This window comes from Hyperolius riggenbachi, chromosome 11 (genome assembly GCF_040937935.1).
Source record: "Hyperolius riggenbachi isolate aHypRig1 chromosome 11, aHypRig1.pri, whole genome shotgun sequence".
NCBI lineage: Eukaryota > Metazoa > Chordata > Amphibia > Anura > Hyperoliidae > Hyperolius > Hyperolius riggenbachi.
This window is the reverse complement of record NC_090656.1, coordinates 7,763,164-7,784,648: the sequence shown is the minus strand read 5'-3', so window position 1 is coordinate 7,784,648 and position 21,485 is coordinate 7,763,164. Positions and strand designations below refer to the sequence as shown.

At 47.9% G+C, this 21,485-nt stretch overlaps 1 protein-coding gene across 3 annotated transcripts in view; it reads left to right on the top strand.

The window, feature by feature from the left end:
• Positions 1-21,485, top strand: part of ANKRD27 (ankyrin repeat domain 27) — a 168,001-nt gene that overhangs the window by 34,697 nt on the left and 111,819 nt on the right. For 2 of the 3 annotated variants that reach the window (XM_068260686.1, XM_068260688.1), the window contains exons 3-5: positions 10,870-10,980; positions 16,022-16,178; positions 18,230-18,387. In XM_068260686.1, coding sequence (XP_068116787.1) covers positions 10,870-10,980; positions 16,022-16,178; positions 18,230-18,387 — 426 coding nt within the window. The remainder of the gene's footprint in view (positions 1-10,869; positions 10,981-16,021; positions 16,179-18,229; positions 18,388-21,485) is intronic. The other variant, XM_068260687.1, reaches the window with a different exon arrangement.

Genomic DNA, 21,485 nt, shown 5'->3' with positions numbered 1-21,485 from the left:
ATGGGGCGGAGCTTAGCTTCTGTGCAGCTAAAAATGAGGCTTTGATAAGAAAAACAAAGTTCTGATGCTGTGTACCTGTTAAAGAAACACCAAGCCTTTTCAGTGCGTTTGAGTAGACTTCTAGTCTGGAGGGTCACTTTTTAATAATAATAATCCGATCATTTGTATAGCGCTTTTCTCCTGTTGGACTCAAAGCGCTCAAGAGCTGCAGCCACTGGGACGCGCTCAGGAGGCCACCCTGCAGTGTTAGGGAGTCTTGCCTTGAACTCCTTACTGAATAGGTACTTGACCTAGCCAGGACACTTTAAGAAACTTCAGTTGTCATCTATGCAAAGGAGCTTCTGTGAGCTCTGCAACTTTATAAAGTCCTGGGCAGCACTGTGTTTTGAAGCTCTTATCTCAACCGTGTCTCATTGTTTGTTCTTTGTTTATGGTTTTTCTGCAGAGAAAAGTTCAAAGGATCACTAGCCTGTTCTGTGAAATCAGCTGAGTATATTGTGGAAACTCCAATGATCGGAGAATGATGCAATGTTATATATACATAAAGCTATGTACCTGAAAATAAAAATGACACTATTTTCTCTGCTACTAATGTTCTATTAATTATCCGTACTACACATACAGTGCAATTCATTATATCATGAGGTATTTTTTCTCTTCAGTGTCACTTTAAAGGAATACTGTAGGGGGGGGAAAAAAAAGTTGAACTTACCCTGGGCTTCTAATGGTCCCCCGCAGACATCCTGTGCCCACGCAGCCACTCACCGATGCTCCGGCCCCGCCTCGGTTCACTTCTGGAATTTCAGACTTTAAATTCGTAAAACCACTGCGCCTGTGTTGCCGTGTCCTCACTCCCGCTGACGTCACCAGGAGTGTAGTGCGCAGGCCCAGTACGGTCTACACCTGCGCAATACACTCCTGGTGACATCAGTGGGAGTGAGGACGCAGGCGCAATGGTTTTCCGACTTTAAAGTCGGAAATTCCAGAAGTGAACCAGCAGCAGGGACCGGAGCATCGGTGAGTGGCTGCGCGGGCACAGGATGTCTGTGGGGGACCATTAGAAGCCCCAAGTAAGTTCAACCTACCCCCCCTACAGTATTCCTTTTTTTTCTTTTTAATGGAAGTCATTTACTAAATGACTTGCATAGTGATGTACCTTCTATATTATAGAGTGCAGCTACCATTTAAAAATAAATGGTAGCTGCACAAACCACTGCAGAGTTATTTTCTTAAAACGCAGGATAATTACAGGGCACAGCCTCTGGCAGGAGATCAGGCCTCTCTCTGTCTTGTGTTATATCTTGTGATCAGTCATTTCCTGGGACTGAGAATGTCTGTTCGCTTTAATGAGAAATCACACGTAGTTTCTTCTCTCGAGGACATAAAGGAGCCTCCATTCTGCTGCGGATTACTGTAGATGATTTCTATAGGCGGCATTTAATTATTTGTAGTGTCGGCGCTCGCTCCAGCTTGTGACCAGGCCCCGCCGTACTCCCAACAATGCAGAATGTGTCCATCAGGAGACCTCCTCTATAGAGAGTGTGTCCCCGTCAGGAGACCTTCTCTATAGAGAGTGTGTCCCCGTCAGGAGACCTTCTCTATAGAGAGTGTGTCCCCGTCAGGAGACCTTCTCTATAGAGAGTGTGTCCCCGTCAGGAGACCTTCTCTATAGAGAGTGTGTCCCCGTCAGGAGACCTTCTCTATAGAGAGTGTGTCCCCGTCAGGAGACCTTCTCTATAGAGAGTGTGTCCCCGTCAGGAGACCTTCTCTATAGAGAGTGTGTCCCCGTCAGGAGACCTTCTCTATAGAGAGTGTGTCCCCGTCAGGAGACCTCGTCTATAGAGAGTGTGTCCCCGTCAGGAGACCTCGTCTATAGAGAGTGTGTCCCCGTCAGGAGACCTCGTCTATAGAGAGTGTGTCCCCGTCAGGAGACCTCGTCTATAGAGAGTGTGTCCCCGTCAGGAGACCTCGTCTATAGAGAGTGTGTCCCCGTCAGGAGACCTCGTCTATAGAGAGTGTGTGTCCCCGTCAGGAGACCTCGTCTATAGAGTGTGTGTCCCCGTCAGGAGACCTCGTCTATAGAGAGTGTGTCCCAGTCAGGAGACCTCGTCTAGAGAGTGTGTCCCCGTCAGGAGACCTTCTCTATAGAGAGTGTGTCCCCGTCAGGAGACCTTCTCTATAGAGAGTGTGTCCCCGTCAGGAGACCTTCTCTATAGAGAGTGTGTCCCCGTCAGGAGACCTCGTCTATAGAGAGTGTGTCCCCGTCAGGAGACCTTCTCTATGGAGAGTGTGTCCCCGTCAGGAGACCTTCTCTATAGAGAGTGTGTCCCCGTCAGGAGACCTTCTCTATAGAGAGTGTGTCCCCGTCAGGAGACCTTCTCTATAGAGAGTGTGTCCCCGTCAGGAGACCTTCTCTATAGAGAGTGTGTCCCCGTCAGGAGACCTTCTCTATAGAGAGTGTGTCCCCGTCAGGAGACCTTCTCTATAGAGAGTGTGTCCCCGTCAGGAGACCTCATCTATAGAGAGTGTGTGTCCCCGTCAGGAGACCTCGTCTATAGAGAGTGTGTCCCCGTCAGGAGACCTCGTCTATAGAGAGTGTGTCCCCGTCAGGAGACCTCGTCTATAGAGAGTGTGTGTCCCCGTCAGGAGACCTCGTCTATAGAGAGTGTGTCCCCGTCAGGAGACCTCATCTATAGAGAGTGTGTGTCCCCGTCAGGAGACCTCGTCTATAGAGAGTGTGTCCCCGTCAGGAGACCTTCTCTATAGAGAGTGTGTCCCCGTCAGGAGACCTTCTCTATAGAGAGTGTGTCCCCGTCAGGAGACCTTCTCTATAGAGAGTGTGTCCCCGTCAGGAGACCTCGTCTATAGAGAGTGTGTCCCCGTCAGGAGACCTCGTCTATAGAGAGTGTGTCCCCGTCAGGAGACCTCGTCTATAGAGAGTGTGTCCCCGTCAGGAGACCTCGTCTAGAGAGTGTGTCCCCGTCAGGAGACCTTCTCTATAGAGAGTGTGTCCCCGTCAGGAGACCTTCTCTATAGAGAGTGTGTCCCCGTCAGGAGACCTTCTCTATAGAGAGTGTGTCCCCGTCAGGAGACCTTCTCTATAGAGAGTGTGTCCCCGTCAGGAGACCTTCTCTATAGAGAGTGTGTCCCCGTCAGGAGACCTTCTCTATAGAGAGTGTGTCCCCGTCAGGAGACCTTCTCTATAGAGAGTGTGTCCCCGTCAGGAGACCTCGTCTATAGAGAGTGTGTCCCCGTCAGGAGACCTCGTCTATAGAGAGTGTGTCCCCGTCAGGAGACCTCGTCTATAGAGAGTGTGTCCCCGTCAGGAGACCTCGTCTATAGAGAGTGTGTCCCCGTCAGGAGACCTCGTCTATAGAGAGTGTGTGTCCCCGTCAGGAGACCTCGTCTATAGAGTGTGTGTCCCCGTCAGGAGACCTCGTCTATAGAGAGTGTGTCCCAGTCAGGAGACCTCGTCTAGAGAGTGTGTCCCCGTCAGGAGACCTTCTCTATAGAGAGTGTGTCCCCGTCAGGAGACCTTCTCTATAGAGAGTGTGTCCCCGTCAGGAGACCTTCTCTATAGAGAGTGTGTCCCCGTCAGGAGACCTCGTCTATAGAGAGTGTGTCCCCGTCAGGAGACCTTCTCTATGGAGAGTGTGTCCCCGTCAGGAGACCTTCTCTATAGAGAGTGTGTCCCCGTCAGGAGACCTTCTCTATAGAGAGTGTGTCCCCGTCAGGAGACCTTCTCTATAGAGAGTGTGTCCCCGTCAGGAGACCTTCTCTATAGAGAGTGTGTCCCCGTCAGGAGACCTTCTCTATAGAGAGTGTGTCCCCGTCAGGAGACCTCGTCTATAGAGAGTGTGTGTCCCCGTCAGGAGACCTCGTCTATAGAGAGTGTGTCCCCGTCAGGAGACCTCGTCTATAGAGAGTGTGTCCCCGTCAGGAGACCTCGTCTATAGAGAGTGTGTGTCCCCGTCAGGAGACCTCGTCTATAGAGAGTGTGTCCCCGTCAGGAGACCTCGTCTATAGAGAGTGTGTGTCCCCGTCAGGAGACCTCGTCTATAGAGAGTGTGTGTCCCCGTCAGGAGACCTCGTCTATAGAGAGTGTGTCCCCGTCAGGAGACCTTCTCTATAGAGAGTGTGTCCCCGTCAGGAGACCTTCTCTATAGAGAGTGTGTCCCCGTCAGGAGACCTTCTCTATAGAGAGTGTGTCCCCGTCAGGAGACCTCGTCTATAGAGAGTGTGTCCCCGTCAGGAGACCTCGTCTATAGAGAGTGTGTCCCCGTCAGGAGACCTCGTCTATAGAGAGTGTGTCCCCGTCAGGAGACCTCGTCTAGAGAGTGTGTCCCCGTCAGGAGACCTTCTCTATAGAGAGTGTGTCCCCGTCAGGAGACCTTCTCTATAGAGAGTGTGTCTCCGTCAGGAGACCTTCTCTATAGAGAGTGTGTCCCCGTCAGGAGACCTTCTCTATAGAGAGTGTGTCCCCGTCAGGAGACCTCGTCTATAGAGAGTGTGTCCCCGTCAGGAGACCTCGTCTATAGAGAGTGTGTCCCCGTCAGGAGACCTCGTCTAGAGAGTGTGTCCCCGTCAGGAGACCTTCTCTATAGAGAGTGTGTCCCCGTCAGGAGACCTTCTCTATAGAGTGTGTCCCCGTCAGGAGACCTTCTCTATAGAGAGTGTGTGTCCCCGTCAGGAGACCTTCTCTATAGAGAGTGTGTGTCCCCGTCAGGAGACCTCGTCTATAGAGAGTGTGTGTCCCCGTCAGGAGACCTCGTCTATAGAGAGTGTGTCCCCGTCAGGAGACCTCGTCTATAGAGAGTGTGTCCCCGTCAGGAGACCTCGTCTATAGAGAGTGTGTCCCCGTCAGGAGACCTCGTCTATAGAGAGAGTGTGTCCCCGTCAGGAGACCTCGTCTATAGAGAGTGTGTGTCCCCGTCAGGAGACCTCGTCTATAGAGAGTGTGTGTCCCCGTCAGGAGACCTCGTCTATAGAGAGTGTGTGTCCCCGTCAGGAGACCTCGTCTATAGAGAGTGTGTGTCCCCGTCAGGAGACCTCGTCTATAGAGAGTGTGTGTCCCCGTCAGGAGACCTCGTCTATAGAGAGTGTGTGTCCCCGTCAGGAGACCTCGTCTATAGAGAGTGTGTGTCCCCGTCAGGAGACCTCGTCTATAGAGAGTGTGTGTCCCCGTCAGGAGACCTAGTCTATAGAGAGACCTCATCTAGAGAAGGTGTCCGTCGGGAGACCTCCCAGTTGCGTTCCTACCATTGGGCGCAGGTGGGGCATGGCGCCCCGGGTGACTGACAGCCAGGGGGGTGTCGCCACAACCCCCCATTGTTGCAGAGCAGGAGGGGAAGAGCAGCGCTAGAAGGAGGGGTGACAGACAGCGGTGGGGAGGGGGGACAGATCACCCCCTCCCTCACCTGGGTCCCCTCCTTCTGCCTCTCTTCCCCTCCAAAATGACAGCGGGGGCAGCGGGCACCAAACAGGCAGGGCGGGTGCGGAGAATACTCACTTCACTTCCGCGTTCCAGCTGCTGGAATGCTGCGTCGCCATCATATGCCTCTTCTACACCTCCAGTGCCGTGACCAGCATTGAAGGCGCAGAAGAGGAACGTGACGGCGACGCAGCATTCCAGCAGCTGGAACGCGGAAGTGAAGGGAGTATTCTCCGCCCGCCCACCCTGACTGTTTGGTGCCCTCTGCCCCCGCTTTCATTTTGGAGGGGAAGAGAGGCAGAAGGAGGGGACCCAGGTGAGGGAGGGGGGATCTGTCCCCCCCTCCCCACCGCTGTCTGTCACCCCTCCTTCTAGCTATACTGGGGGGCCACTATACCAGCTATACTGGGGGGGCCACTATACTAGCTACACTGGGGGCCACTATACTTCTTACACTGGGGGCCACTATACTACCTATCTTGGGGGGGTAGCAACACTGGGGGCCACTATACTAGCTACACTGGGGGCCAGCAGCACTATCTACATCGGGTGCAGCAGCAATACTTCCTACATTTGGGGCAGCAGCTATGCTGCCTATCCTGGGGGCAACTATATTAGAGCAACTATACTACCTTCACTGGGGGCAACTAGCTACCTATACTGGGGGCAACTGTGCTAGCTACCTATACTGGGGCAACTATATTATCTATATAAGGGGCACCTATACCTGGCATTACCCACCGTGGCACACTTAGTATGCCACACTCGCTCCTTTACTTTTTTACTTTTGGGGGGGGGGGGTGTCTTATAATACCCAGCCCCGGGTGTCAAATGCCCTAGGTACGCCACTGAGACCTCCTCTAGAGAATGTGTCCATAGAATGTAACCAATCCTTTAACCAGCACTATGACCTTCTTCTTGCCCTCTCCCCCGTGAAATGGCTCCTATTTACAAGGCCCCCCCCCCCACGTCAGCGAGAGCCTGGGGTAATGGGCATGAAATTATTTAATTTATTGCCGATTTGAGCCGAGGAGAAGGGTTTAGACTAACAAAGGGAAGTTCTGGGTTATTATATTTAGAATCTTAATGAGTTTGGCCTATTTGTCGGAATTATCCGATATTGTTTCCTTGAGGAAATTACATGCCGTGTTCTGGAACCGGCACTGCAAACGAGCTTGAAATTGGCTTCCTGGAGCTCTGTGAATATTCTCAGGGAAGCCTGCCAAGCTGTCTTGTGAACTGCAGTCTTCAAAGTTGAATTTTAAAGAGAACCCGAGGTGTTTATTTTTTTTTTTGGGGGGGGGGGAAATGGAACACAAAGGCATGTTCTCTGCCTGATGACATGCCTCTCTGCCCCCCACCGCCGCTCTCTGCCCCCCACACTGCCACGCTATAGCCCCCCGGGATTAGCGACATTTGTCGCCATCTTGGATGGTAAACGTGGGAGAGGGATTCCCTGTTCAAAACCCTGCAGGGTTTCCAGAGCTGCCATTGGGTAGCTCTCTCCCTGGCCGCACCCCCTGCCACTCCCCCACCTCTCTGCATGCTGTGAGAGAGAATGAATTACTTATCCCAGGGGTCACGAAACAGAAAGTGGGCCAGTGCGGCCCACAGGAGCAGCGGTTTTGGTGGCTACCTGATCTGCCCAGCTCCCCGGATCAAGTAGCCTAGTTTTTTTTTTTTTGTTTGTTTTTTTTGTTTAATTTATGAGCCCACTTCGGACTCTCTTTAAAGCTCATCTACACCCATATTTGAGCTATACAGGCCCATATTCAATGAACTTTTTCTCCTAGGTGATGTTTTCTCACCTTGTTTTTTTAAAATAACTTTTCAGCACTTTGCAATTTAAAAATGTCCAAAACGTAGGTGAAAAACTGTACTGTCAAACTATTTTGAGTATTTTCTTGCTGCTGGTCGCTTGAAAGGAATTTTATTCCTCCTCCTAGGCCATGAAAATATCACCTCGGAGAAAACTCGGGAGGAAAGGGTCAATTGAATAGGGGCCAAAATGTTTAGAGGACCTGAACTTTGGAACAGGACAGAAGGAAAACGGAAAGAAATGCACCCTGAAGAAAATGTTTTATCTTGTGCTCCATGCAGCTCAAGTTCTGCAATATTATCCAGGTGCTGCTGAAAAGCTTGGGATGGATGCAGCGTAATAGAAAAACATAGAGCGCTCCATAGTGTAAAACCAAATGTTTTATTACACAATTAAAAATCCACTTACAAAGTTCCAAGTTTATTAACGCATGTAAAGTTGATCCAGACTGGACTCCTCTCCTCCTGCAGCGTGGCCAGCAACGCAGTGTCTGATGGGCAAGCAGCGGCAAGGGTATGGGCGGGTCCGAAGTCTTGCGTGCCCTCAGCGCCATTGCGCGTTAAGGCGTGCCAGACAGTGCAGAGCTCACTTGTGACCAGCTGCAGGGCTTCTGGAAGTCCGACGGTGGACTCTGGCTGGCTGGAGGTCAAGCAGGCTTCTTTGTAGATATCAGCTATGAACCGATTGGTTAAACACAGTCACCAGGTGTGCTGCACGCATAAAGGTGCATAATTATGGACACACCAGTCAGGTTTACAAACACTACAAAAGTCAACTGTCTTTAACAAAAATGGCAGGCGGTCAATGCAAAAACACAGGAGGCTAGCAACAAGGAAAGATGCCCTTAACACAAGGCCTACTAGGACAAAATGGTCTAGCAGCTAGAGCAGACATGTCAAACTCCGGCCCGCGGGCCAAATTTGGCTCTCAGAGCCATTCAGTTTAGCCCTCAAGTGGTTTCCCCAGTTTGCATTATGTTTGGCCTACTGTAGACTACCAGGGAAGCTATATTGGAGATGAAGCTCTAGAACGCCAGGGAAGCCATATGGGTGAGGTAGGGGGAAAGCGCTAAACACTAGGGAACTGTATAGGGGACGGTGGGGGGCCTCTAGACACCAGGGAACTGTATTGGGCAGGGAGTGGGCCATTAGACACCAGGGAACTGTATAGGGCAGAGAGGGGGGCCATTAGACACCAGGGAACTATATAGGGGAGGGAGGGGGGCCATTAGACACCAGGGAACTTTATAAGGGAGGAAGGGGGGCCATTAGACACCAGGGAACTATATAGGGGAGGAAGGGGGGCCATTAGACACCAGGGAACATTATGAGGGAGGAAGGTGGCCAGTAGACATTGAGGTTGGCCCGCGACTAGGTCCCAGTGTACAATTTTGACCCACTTTGTATTTGAGTTTGACACCCCTGCACTAGGGCAGAGGCCCCTGGAAGATTGATCTATGCGAATGCATTTGTTTGAACATTTGCATGTGAGTGTGCAAAGAGTTAACTTTATTGCTATTTTTCTGGCCAAACCCCCTTTAGCACCTCCCTAATAACTTAGTTAAATGTTCTAACTTGAGGGGATGTGCCTGGATATATGTATATTTTTCTAACCATGCGTTCGGCTAACAGGTTGATTTTTTTTTTTTTTATTTTTTTTTTTTAATAGATAGATACTGATTGTGTTGAAGTTCAATCTTTGGTTACAGTTCCTCTTTAAAGGGACACTTAAGTCAAACAAAAAAAATGAGTTTTACTCACCTGGGGCTTCCAATAGCCCCTTGCAGCTGTCCAGTGCCCTCGCCGTGTCCCTCCGATCCTCCTGGCCCGGCAGGCAGCCACTTCCTATTTCGGTGACAGGAGCTGACAGGCTGAAGACGCGAGTGATTCTTCGCGTTCCTGGCTACAATAGCGCCATCTATGCTGCTATAGCATATATCATATAGCAGCATAGAGGGTGCTAATGTGTCTTGGAACGCGAAGAATCACTCGCGTCCCCAGCCTGTCAGCTCCTGTCACCGAAACAGGAAGTGGCTGCTGGCGGGGCCAGGAGGATCGGAGGGAGGCGGCGAGGGCACCGGACAGCTGCAGGGGGCTATTGGAAGCCCTAGACGAGTAAAACTCATTTTTTTTTTGTTTGACTTAAGTGTCCCTTTAAGGGCTGGTTTCCGCTGAGCTGACGTGCGTCTTGCAGGACGTATGCCGGTACTTGCTTTGATGCGAGTAGGCACCTGAATCCATGTAGTCGTGCCGCTCACGGCTATAGGGAGTCCGGTGCTTTCTGTGATAAAATGCTGCCGCCATCCGAATAGTGTCTGCATGCGATTCGGATGGCAATACTATTTACTGAACAGGCAGCGTTTCCCCACAATAACTGCTTGCAGGGAAACGCTGTGGATTCCGCAACAGTGGAAATGGGCGCCATGTCTGTTTTTGAGAGGTGCACAGCGAAACAATACAATTTGTTTTTTTTTTAACCTGGAAAGTTCCATTCTAGAGGTAATAAGGTAATTCGTATAATGCACTCTAAGGAACATGCTTGTTTTCAAAGCAGTTATTCAAAATGCCCGCTAAGCCTCTTGAATTAAACTCCTCCCCCTCCACACCACCACTTCCTCACAACTTTTGACCACAGTACCTGAGTCTGCCTTGTTTTCACCTGCAGGCACCAGGGGCCGTGATCTTAAAGAGAATCTGTATTGTTAAAATCGCACAAAAGTAAACATACCAGTGCGTTAGGGGACATCTCCTATTCCCCTCTGTCACAATTTCGCATTAAAAGTACTCAAAAACCGTTTTAAAAAGTTTGTTTATAAACAAACAAAATGGCCACCAAAACAGGAAGTAGGTTGATGTACAGTATAACCACACATAGAAAATACATCATACACAAGCAGGCTGTATACAGCCTTCCTTTTGAATCTCAAGAGATCATTTGTGTGTTTACCTTCTGTCCCCCTGCAGCTCTCATCCACTGAATACTAGTGACAGGCTGATCGTTTCTTCCTGCAGACAGCTCTGCCCTGTTTGTAATTCCTCAGTATGTGTCAGCCAGCTCATTTCACAGCCTAACAGAGGAGGATTTTTATCCAGCTTTCTTCTCTCACTGATATCAGAGAGCAGAGACGCTGCTGACTTATGTAAATAACACACACACTGGAGTGTGCATAGAGGGGCCTGGAGAGGGGTGTGCATAACAGATCAGCACGGAAGAGTTGGCAGCCTTCCAGACACAGGGCGACAAGTCCGACAGGGGAAAGATACATTGATTTATTACAGAGATGGTGATAGTAGAAAGTGCTGCAGTAAGCCAGAGCACATTAGAATAGGTTTAGGAACTTGTAGGATGGGAGAAAAAAGGATGACATTTTTGTTACAGAGTCTCTTTAAAATGGGGGCCTCCCAGTGCCTTCTGCACCCTGACCCCTGGGTCTGTATTGCAGTTAGGCTGTAGACTAAATTTCCATTGTAATACTGTTATCTACTAAACAGTGTGTCATATCTATTAATTGCTTATTAGAGTCCCATCTGGTAGCTAAATGATTTCAGAATCCTGTTCCCCCGGCTTGTGGGAATGTCGCCTGCCCGGGAGTGACTTCTCTCTGTTATTGTTTCTTTAGATCCTGGTGCCATGTAAGGGAAGCCTCCCCAGCAGCTCCTTGTCCACCTGCCATTTTGAGTCTTATGTTTTGAAACCTAATGAAGGCGGCTTCCAGACCGAAGATGGAAAGGTGAGCCCAGTCTTAGTTTCTTTGGGCAGGTGTTTATGGTTGCCAGAGGTAATATCGTGGTTCCAATCAAGTCAGTTAAAGGAACACTATCAAACCAAGTGTTACAATGTAACAATGTAAAATAAGGCGCTAGGCTGAGACAGACACTTGTTACTGTATGTTCCACCCCCTATTGCGTGATGAAGCGGGGCCACACCTGCGAAACGCATTGCCAAGACCCTTTGGAGTGTATATATAAATAAATGTGCTTGTTGATATATTCTCAACCTGTTTTTGTGTCTGGTTGGAGAGGGTAAGTCCAGTGTGTGTGTGTGTGTGTGTGTGTGTGTGTGTGTGTGTGTGTGTGTGTGTGTGTGTGTGTGTGTGTGTGTGTGTGTGTGTGTGTGTGTGTGTGTGTGTGTGTGTGTGTGTGTGTGTGTGTGGCCTGGTGCACACCAAAAACTGCCAGCAGATCCGCAAAATGCTAGCAGATTTTGAACCGATTTTTCTTATTTTTCTGTAGCGTTTCAGCTAGCATTTTGTGGTTTTGTAAAGCGTTTTTGGTGTAGTAGATTTCATATATTGTTACAGTAAAGCTGTTACTGAACAGCTTCTGTAACAAAAACGCCTGCAAAACCGCTCTGAACTGCCGTTTTTCAGAGCGGTTTGAGTTTTTACCTATACTTTACATTGGAGGCAGAAACGCCTCCGCAATCCAAAAAATGCCTCACCCCGGGAGTATGCGTTTCTGCAAAACGCCTCCCACTCTGGTGTGACCCACCCCATTGAAATACAATAACCAAGCGTATCCGCAAACGCCTGAAAAACCGCTCGGTGTGCCCCAGCCCTGTGTGTGTGTGTGTGTGGTTTTTTTTTTATTATTATTTGGCTACTTTTATCCTTTTGGCACCTCTGTTCATTTCCACAATGTAAAAATTATGTCTAACTAGCTATGTAAGCATTTTCCTACTTTATATGTTAAATATCAGAGGCAAAAGCTTTAATTTATTGTGTGTCGATTTTAGAATGTTTCATTTGCAAAGGTGAATCTCTGTTTAAATATTACTGTTTTTTTGCATGTCAGACTCCAGAGTTATATGAAAAGCCTCTGGTGTCAGGTTTCACACACACACACACACACACACACACACACACACACACACACACACACACACACACACACACACACACACACACACACACACACACACACACACACACACACACACACACACACACACACACACACACACACACACACACACACACACACACACACACACACACACACACACACACACACACACACACACACACACACTATAAATATTTATGTTGCACATAAGATAAATTTCCTCTGCTCTCTGCAGATAGCTCAGGCAGAGACACAGGACACAGCAGCTACAGTGAAAGCTTTCTCTCACACGCAGGGTTAACAGATGTAGTGTAAGGGAATCCCCCCTCCACTCATGATAAGTAGTCCATCAGATTTGGCCATCAGGGAAGCGTGAAAGGACTGTGATAACAGTAAACAAACAGATAAGCAGTGAAATCTATACCCCCCCTGCTTAACAGCACTTTCCAAACAATTCCGATCTCAATTCATGTTAAGCGATAGTGTTCCTTAAAGGGCCACCAGAGATTCGGGCGCAACTGGTGCCGCCATAGGCTGTAATGTTAGCAGCGGCCAGTCAGTTATTTTGGGCGCTGTGAAAAGACAGAGCCCAAAGTATGATAAAAACAGCACAATTGCTTCTTAACCCCGACTCAATGGCGGCCTGAAGGGAAAATAGTAATTTACACCGCCGGGATATTTGCCACAGCAGGGTGAGCTGTTTTTCAGCTGCACCCTTTGCCCAAATTTCCCGGGAATTTAATAACGTACGCGGTTCCATTAACTGTCAGTTTTGCATATTTGTTGGCCACGGTTGCCTCCACATACAACACAAACCTTCTGCGTGACTTTTAAATTACGGTACACAGCTGTCTGTAAAGGTGGCCATATATTATTCTATCTGCTATCAATCAACCATTCGATAGATCCCTATCTGATGAGAGAGGGGTCTACTGCCTGCCCATACACTGCACATTTTATTTCCAATAGATTTCTGCATGAAACCTATTGGCGATCGTCCTGCTACTGCCCCCTATTGTATATTTGTCTTCAAAGTGTGTCTCTCCCGTAGGTGACACCAGGGCTGGTCCTAGACTTTTTGCTGCCTGAGGCAAACTTGTGAGGATTCGCCCCCCCCCCCTCTCGCCCTTTCCAATTTGGAATGATCGCACAGCACCCGACAATTTACTCCTCACACAGCACAACAAGCTGCTTTTCCCCAATGCTGCTCTCCTGCCTCCCCCTCTTCACTCACTGTCAGTCTCCTCACACAGCACAACAACCTGCTTTTCTCCAATGATGGTCTCCTGCCTACCCCCTCCTCACTCCCTGTCAGATTCCTCACACAGCACAACAAGCTGCTTTTCCCCAATGCTGCTCTCCTGCCTCCCCCTCCTCACTCACTGTCAGACTCCTCACACAGCACAACAAGCTGCTTTTCCCCAATGCTGCTCTCCTGCCTCCCCCTCCTCACTCACTGTCAGTCTCCTCACACAGCACAACAACCTGCTTTTCTCCAATGATGACCTCTTCACCTCGCTCACATCACAAAAATGCTGCCCCAGTAATCTCTGCGCCTGTTGCAAGTGTTTCACCTTGCTTCATGACAGAACCGGCACTTAGTGGCGCAAATCCTGGCCTCGCCCTTAAAAACCGCGAGCGCCGGTACCACTTGACAATAGCGCATGTCTTGACGCCCTATATCCTTTGGTGTCTTGGTGCAGCCGCTTGCGGTGACACCAGAGGAGGCCAGTATTCGTGCTGGCATGACAGGTGATCCTTCAACACTGTACACTGGCATGGGGGTGGGGAGATTGATCAGGTGTCCATATTGTGGCACCGATTCTCTTTCCCGATTTGATAAAATTATTGGATCGGCATGTAGAGTAAGATGACCTTTATCGCTAAAGATGACAGCAGATCGAATCCTCCAGTTGTCGTCTGACTCCAACATATCTGAGAAACTTCTAATCAGTTTTGGGTTCTCTGCCCATAAAGGCCCAGTGCACACTATTAACCTCTAGCAGATCTGCAAAACGCTAGAAGTTTTTGAAGCAGATTTCAGAGTGATTCTAGGCGTGTGGAGAGAGATTTTATAAACATGCCTAGCGTTTTCTGGAGCGTTTTTGTGTAGCAGATGTCATATATTGTTACTGAACAGCTACTGTAACAAAAACGCCTGGAAAACTGCTCTGATCTAGCGCTTTTCTGAGCGGTTTGCCACTTTCCTTTCCTGTAACATTGAGGCAGAAACGCATAAGAAATCTAAAAAATGCTGCAGCCCGGGGGTTTGCATTTGTGGAAAGAACTAACTTTTCTGGTGTGCCCCAGCCCATTCACTTTCATTAGCCAAGCGGTTTTCCCCCTGCGAGCATTTTAAAAAAACGCTCCAGAACCGCTCCGGTATGCACCAGCCCAAAAAGGGTGTTTGGGTGCAGCAGCTAATTTGCCGTGAGTGACCAGGAATTGACCGATTTTTAATGAATTAACTTCGATTTGGATTCAGACGGTTTATCAATCAAAAAAGAGGGATTTGGGCTGGACAGTAAAGGTGGACATACAACAGGCGACTTGGCGCAGCCGATTGACCATCTGATTGGATTATTATAGTCGGATGAAGATTGGTCCCGCCAAGTGCATGCCCGATCGACTATGCATGTTTGATCGATACTTGCAACCATCTACTATTCCCCCTCCAGATGCCAGTGAGTCGGGTAAGACACAATTCTGCTGCCAGCTGCTGCTGGTGGATGAATTGCGCTGTTTTTATCATACTTTGGGCTCCATCTTTTGACAGCAGGTCCAATCTATGCATGCGACCAGTTTCAGTCACTGTATCAGAGGAAGGGAAGGTTAGCATGGGTCCCTTAGCTGCTCTGAGACACTCTGCGGGGCTTCTCCCCTGTAGTTGTGCCCTTTGGTGAGGAAGACGTGGCTCTCACAGAAGTAGGAGTTCCTCTATTTGGGCCAGTGCACACCAAAAAAACGATAGCGGATCTGCAAACTCCAGCGGTTTTTTAAGCTGTTTTTCAGAGCGATTCTTGTTTTTTTTTTTTTTTTTTTCAAATACATTTTATTGATTTTCCAATAAAGGATGGTACAATACATGTACAAATCATTCAAAACCAACATAAGATAACCTCTTCAATAAATCCCACCCAGCCCACCCCCTCTCCCGCGGTCTCACCCTGCACAGCCATGCAAGAGCTAGTAAATTTATCACATCGTTCAGTTCTGAACGTCATAGTCACTACCTTGTTTTTTGAGATATTCTATCCACGGTATCCAAATTATTCTTTTAGAGTTTTTCTAATGTTTTTTTGGAGCGTTTTTGTGCAGTAGATTTTGTTTTTTGTTACAGTAGCTGTTCGGTAACAGCTTTACGGTAACAAAAACGCCTGGAAATCCGCTCTAGCGTTTTTCAGAGCGGTTTTCCACTTTCCTATACTGTAACATTGAGGCAGAAATGACTCAGAAATCTCAAAAATGCTGCAGCCCCCGTGTTTGCTTTTGGGGGAAAAACGAGCCGCTCTGGTGTGCACCATCCCATTCACTATCATTAGCCAAGCGGTTTTCCCTCTGCAAGCGTTTTAAAAAAAAAATGCTCAGAACCGCTCTTGGTGTGCACCAGCCCTAAGTTTTTGTTTTTGTTTTTTTTTTATTACTTACTGGTCACTGAAGCAGCACAGTGATCACTGTAGCATGAGGTGGTGGCTATATCTCTCTATGGGGACATATTGTACAGCGGTCACTGCAGTAGATGATGAAGGGTTGTGCAATTTTGTGTCTTCACAGAGACATTGGTCACTGGACCACGAGTTTGGGGCGGGAAAGGCGCAGTGTTTATGGTGTCAGTTATTCCAGGTTCCAGTGTCATTGGTTGTCTTCCCCTATCCTCTCCTGTCTTGTGTAGCTGAACCACTCTGAGGTTTTTCTCTGTGTTTGCAGGAGGTTTACATTCAGGAGAACCTGGTTAATCTGGGCGCTGGTTTCAGCCACACCCTGTCCATTCCCATCCTGTTTGAGGAGACCTTCTACAATGACAAGGAGGAGAGTTACAGCATCCTCTGCATGGCCCGCTCTCTAGAGAAAGACGAGAACCCAGGTACAGAGCCTTCCTGGTCCCTCTACAGTGCTTTGCTGTACAGCTAGGGGGTGCTGTTTGCTGGTGATGATGCATGCATGGTACCATGTCATGTGTTGTGCAATGCTAGTTATCATATTGACTTGGGGCCTGATTCATTAAAGAACCCGAGGTGAAAATAAACTGATGAGATAAACAATTATATTTGTCCTCCTACTCCTAAAAATGATTTTGTATGACATCCCAGGATTTTATTTTATATTTAAACATTTAGAAAGTAGATTGAATGTTTTGTTGTCTCTGCTCAGTTGCAGTCTATTAAGTGTCCCTAAATGAAAATACATGAACCATATTGACCCTTTCTCTCTCCATCTGCTCTCAGAAATATGTAGAAAATGTATTTTGCCACAAAAAACTTTTATGGTTGTAATTTGCTTATCAGTGATGTTTACAATATTCCTGACAAGGTTCTGACAAGACAGAAGTTGTCATTTCCAGCCTTAAAAATGAACTATTTTAGGCAGCAAAATAAAACAAGTAAAACACCCTGGTTATTAATATGTTTAGTACTGTACATACACATGTTTATCTCATCATGTCACATGTCACCTCGGGTACACTTTAAGCTGCGCTGCTACAGCAACTCGAGCTTTAATGACACCAACACGAGCTAAATACAGGGTCCGCATGCTACGCTTTAGCCGCTGCGCTCGTGAAGTATCTCAGGCAGGATACTTCACATTTTGCTCTAGATGAAGGCGCGCGAGTATTTTGTAAGGAGCGTGGATACTTTCAGAAGGAGCACCCATAACTTGGCACCGCATACTACACAGCACTGCCGTGCGGCCCTGTATTTCTCGCATTGATGTCATTAAAGGGAAGGTCCGAGCTCTTTAAAAATAAAACCACTTACCTGGGGCTTCCTCCAGCCCCCTGCACCCATCCTGTGCCCTCGCCGCAGCTCCGGGGGCTCCCAGTCCCCCTCTGGTGGAGATGCCGACCTCACCAGGTTGGCTTCTGGGTCGGCTTCTCCTTCGCTTCAGCGTGCGGGTCACTGGTCGCGCTGACCTCATCTGGACTGCACAGCGCAGGCGTAGGACTTCTGCGCCTGTGCAGTACAGTCCGGATGATGTCAGTGCAACGCTGAGAGCCGCTCGCGCAGGTGCAGTGGACATTCTGCGCCGGAGGGGATCCAGGGCCACCGGCCCCAAGTAAGTGGATTCTTTATTTCCTACATCTTGGATGTGCCCTTTAAGCTCGCTCTGCTGCAGCAGAGCAGCTTAATGAATCAGGCCCTTGGAGCCCTTTCACAACGTGTCCATTGCCTCAAAACAGACCACAACGGACAATAACATCGCAATGCAATGTTATTCCTCTTGCGCTTTCACATTGAGCGCAGTGCGGCGGGTTCCAACAGAGAGCGGTAAAGCAAACCTGAGTGTTTTTAAATTTTAACGTATAAAAATTCATCCGACTCCTCCCTCGGTTTATGAAACCACCGACTCCGACTCCTCAGAGCAATTTTAGGTACCTGGAGTCAGTCGGTGGCTTTATAAACTGACTCCTCGACTCCGACTCCAGCTCAGACTCCACAGCCCTAGTTTAAAGCGCCAATGTGACACTGTGCAGTGTAGGAAACAAACATGGGTACGTAAGATGGTGCTAGTCTACTTTAGAGGACCCAGAAGGAAACCTCATCAGGAAATCCTGCTAACATGATTGGGTGTAGCGCTCCCTCTCCAACTGCTAGGTTTCAGATGGGTAAACTACACCCACACTATTTAGCCAATCCTAACGCTGCGTGCTGCATAGGGTGCTGTGATTAGAGATCTGTGCCTGATGAGGTTTACTGCTGGGTACCCTAAAGTAGATTAGTGCCCATAGGAGACTTGGAGTGTATCCTTTTTTGTTTGTTTTTGTTAGGTTTTGTTAGGTTTTTTTTGTTTAATGTCGGGTGGGGGGGGGGGGGGGGGGGGATGTTGCACATGTTGGGAGCAGGTGCTGTCTAAACTCGGGTATGATTGTAGGATTCTCTGTCTGGTCATGAAAACTGATCACGGTCTGTGTTTCAGAAGGCCCTTCCCTCTCCTCCTCCACTTCTTGCACTTTAAAAAACATGGAGGATGTGAAAGAGTTCCTGGGGAAGCACATAGATCGCTTCGACAAAAATATCACCTCTTTCCGCAATTCATTCAAAGTCCACGAGAGGAAGAGCCTCCGGCATTACATCGTGAGTAATTCACTACCCATTGGCTTTGTACCTTATTACATTCCAACCTGTAATTTTATTTTATGTGATGAATCTGCACAAAACAGTTAACGTTGGTGAAGTGAAATGAGAAGCCTATATATGAAAATGAATAAAAAAATAAATAAACTGAAAATTGGCATGTGCATATGTATTCACCCCTAAAAAGTCCCGGAGCAAACAATTACCTTCAAAAGTCACATCATTGGTGAAATGTAGTCCACCTGTGTGCACTTGTCACATGATCTGTCAGTATAAACACACCTTTTCAAAAATGCCCCAGAGGCTTCAGCACCACCAAGAAAGAGGTATCACACCATGGAAGACTAAGAAGCTCTCCAAACACCACCAAGCAAGAGGCATCACACCATGAAGACCAAACAGCTCTCCAAATATCACTAAGCAAGAGGCTTCACACTATGAAGACTAAGGAGCTCTCCAAACAAGTCAGGGACAAAGAGGAATCGCACCATGAAGACCAAGGAGCTCTCTAAACACCAGGGCTGTGGAGTCGGAGTCGGGGCAATTTTGGGTGCCTGGAGTCGGAGTTGGGAAAAAATGCTCCGACTCCTAATGAATTTGTAACTGTAATTAAAATAGAAAATATGATAAAATGTTCTATTTCTCAGCTAAGTCATTAAAATAATGTGTATATATACAGTAATAGCTGTGCTTAGTCCACAAAAATGAAATAAACCAATCAAGATGAGTTACTTGTGCTGCTTCAATAAAGCAGTCCCCGTATTTTTAAGGTCAGATATACATATCTGATTGTGACTGTATATATGATGTGTACACAGGAATCTCTTATATATACTAAATAACATCTATGCTGTAAGAATAAAGCCTGATGTGTAGCCGTGTCACTAATAGAGATGGTCAACGAGATGGAAATAATTCTGCATTGATGCTGATTTATGCAAATGTACGCACTCTATTTGCTCATGAAATCAAATCATTTGATATGTTGTTATCTGCACATCATTCTTACATGTACCCACACTTACATTGCCTAGGGCCTGATAGATGTTCTTTGTTCCGGTTTGCACCTTTTTACAAGTACTCTTACCAAGGACTAGTTTTAGTCTAAAGGGAATAAATATAGTAGTCTACATATCCTTCTCACTTTAGTTGCCTTGTAAAATTCCTAAGCGTTGGCAGTTAGAGACGAATTTCACGTTACATACTTTTAATCAACAAAATTGTAATATGCAAATTAGAGGAGTCGGAGTCGGTGGATTTTTGGACCGACTTTACAGCTCTGCTAAACACCACCAAGCAAGAGGCATCACACCATGAAGACCAAGGAGCCTTCCAAACACCACCAAGCCAGAGGCATCACACCGTAAAGACCAAGGAGCTCTCCAAACAAGTCGGGGACAAAGAGGAATCCCACCATGAAGACCAATGAGCTCTCCAAACATTACTAAGCAAGAGGCTTCGCACTATGAAGACCATGGAGCTTTCCAAGTCAGGGACAAAGTGGCATCCCACCATAAAGACCAAGGACCTCTCCAAACAAGTTAGGGACAAAGATGAATCACACCATGAAGACAAAGGAGCTCTCCAAACACCGCTAAGCAAGAGGCATCACACCATAAAAACCAAGAAGCTCTACAAACATCACTACAGTATGATGCCTCTTGCTTAAAGACCAAGGAGCTCTCCAAACAAGTCAGGGACAAAGTTGTTGAGAAGTACCAGTCAGCATTGGGTTATAACATATATCCAAAGCTTTGCATCCCCCCCCCCCCCCTAAGCCCCATTAAATCCATCATCTCAAATGGATAGAACATGGTACCACAACAAACATGCTGAGAGGGCCGTACACCAAAACTCACACACCAAGCAAGGAGGGCATTAATGAGAGAGACAGCATAGAGACCAAAGGTAACTGAGCAAGGGTTGCAAATGTTCGCACCAGAAACTGGTGAAGGGCTCCGCCCGAAACATGTAGTGTACTGTCTGCTTCAATACAGCTTGTTGCTGCACACAGCTCCTGAGTGCCGTGTCTTCCTTTCGTGTTGCACCAGAAACTGGAGTTTCTGTCACAGGACCATAATAAGCCGTACACTCGATAGAGCTGGGCTTTATGAGAGCCCAGCTCTATGGAGTCAGTGGGTCAGTCTTTCCTGCAACATGCCAAGAGTGACAGTCTTGCATATACATAAACCAGAGACCTTTCAACCAGATTTATAATTACCTGGGGCTTCCTCCAGCCCTCTGTAGTCCGTGGGCTTCCTCGGTGTCCGTCCAGTCCCCTTCGTTCTCCAGCTGTTAGCCTTGGAAGTTGCTAATTACTGCACAGTCCTGGTGTTCCCTTGGCTTGTAACTTGGCAGGCGCTGAACACTCCAAGCCACGAGATAACAACCATGGCTGGACGTGGCCAGGGACAAGCATGTGCAGTAGTCCATGATTGGTCCAGTCAGGCACTTACTGCAGTGTATCAGATGGACACTGATAGAGACCACACACTACAGGGGACTGGAAGAAGTCCCAGGTACCTATGGATATGTGGGGGAGCAGGCTGGTGTTGTACTTTGTTCTCTGGTTGAACTCGATGGACGTATGTCTTTTTTCAACCCAAATAACTATGTAAATGTGACGCTCAAACGTTTCCCAAGAAAACCGTGCTTGCGCCATTTGAGTCACAAACGCAAGTTTAATTGCAAGCAACCAAAATGTCATTTTTTTCAAATCAAGTTTTTTTTCCTACTCCCTGGTCAAATGCTAGCAAGCACAGGCAGTTTTTTCTAATTACATGGTCTCTCTCGCCCAAGTGTGAAGAACGGGTCTCCGGGCCTCATGGCACCCCCTAGAGCAGTGATGGCTAACCTTGGCACTCGAGCTGTGACAAAACTACTAATTCCATCATGCCTCTGCCTCCCTGAGTTATGCTTAGAGCTGTCAGAGTATTGCAATGCCTCATGGGACTTGTAGTTTCACCACAGCTGGAGTGCCAAGGTTAGCCATCCCTGCCCTAGAGAGTTTAAAAGCCATCCATCAGAGATTAGGTTGACAAAACCTCATAAAATGCAATCTTCTCTAGACTATTAGGAACCAATCGCAGCAGGGGGTC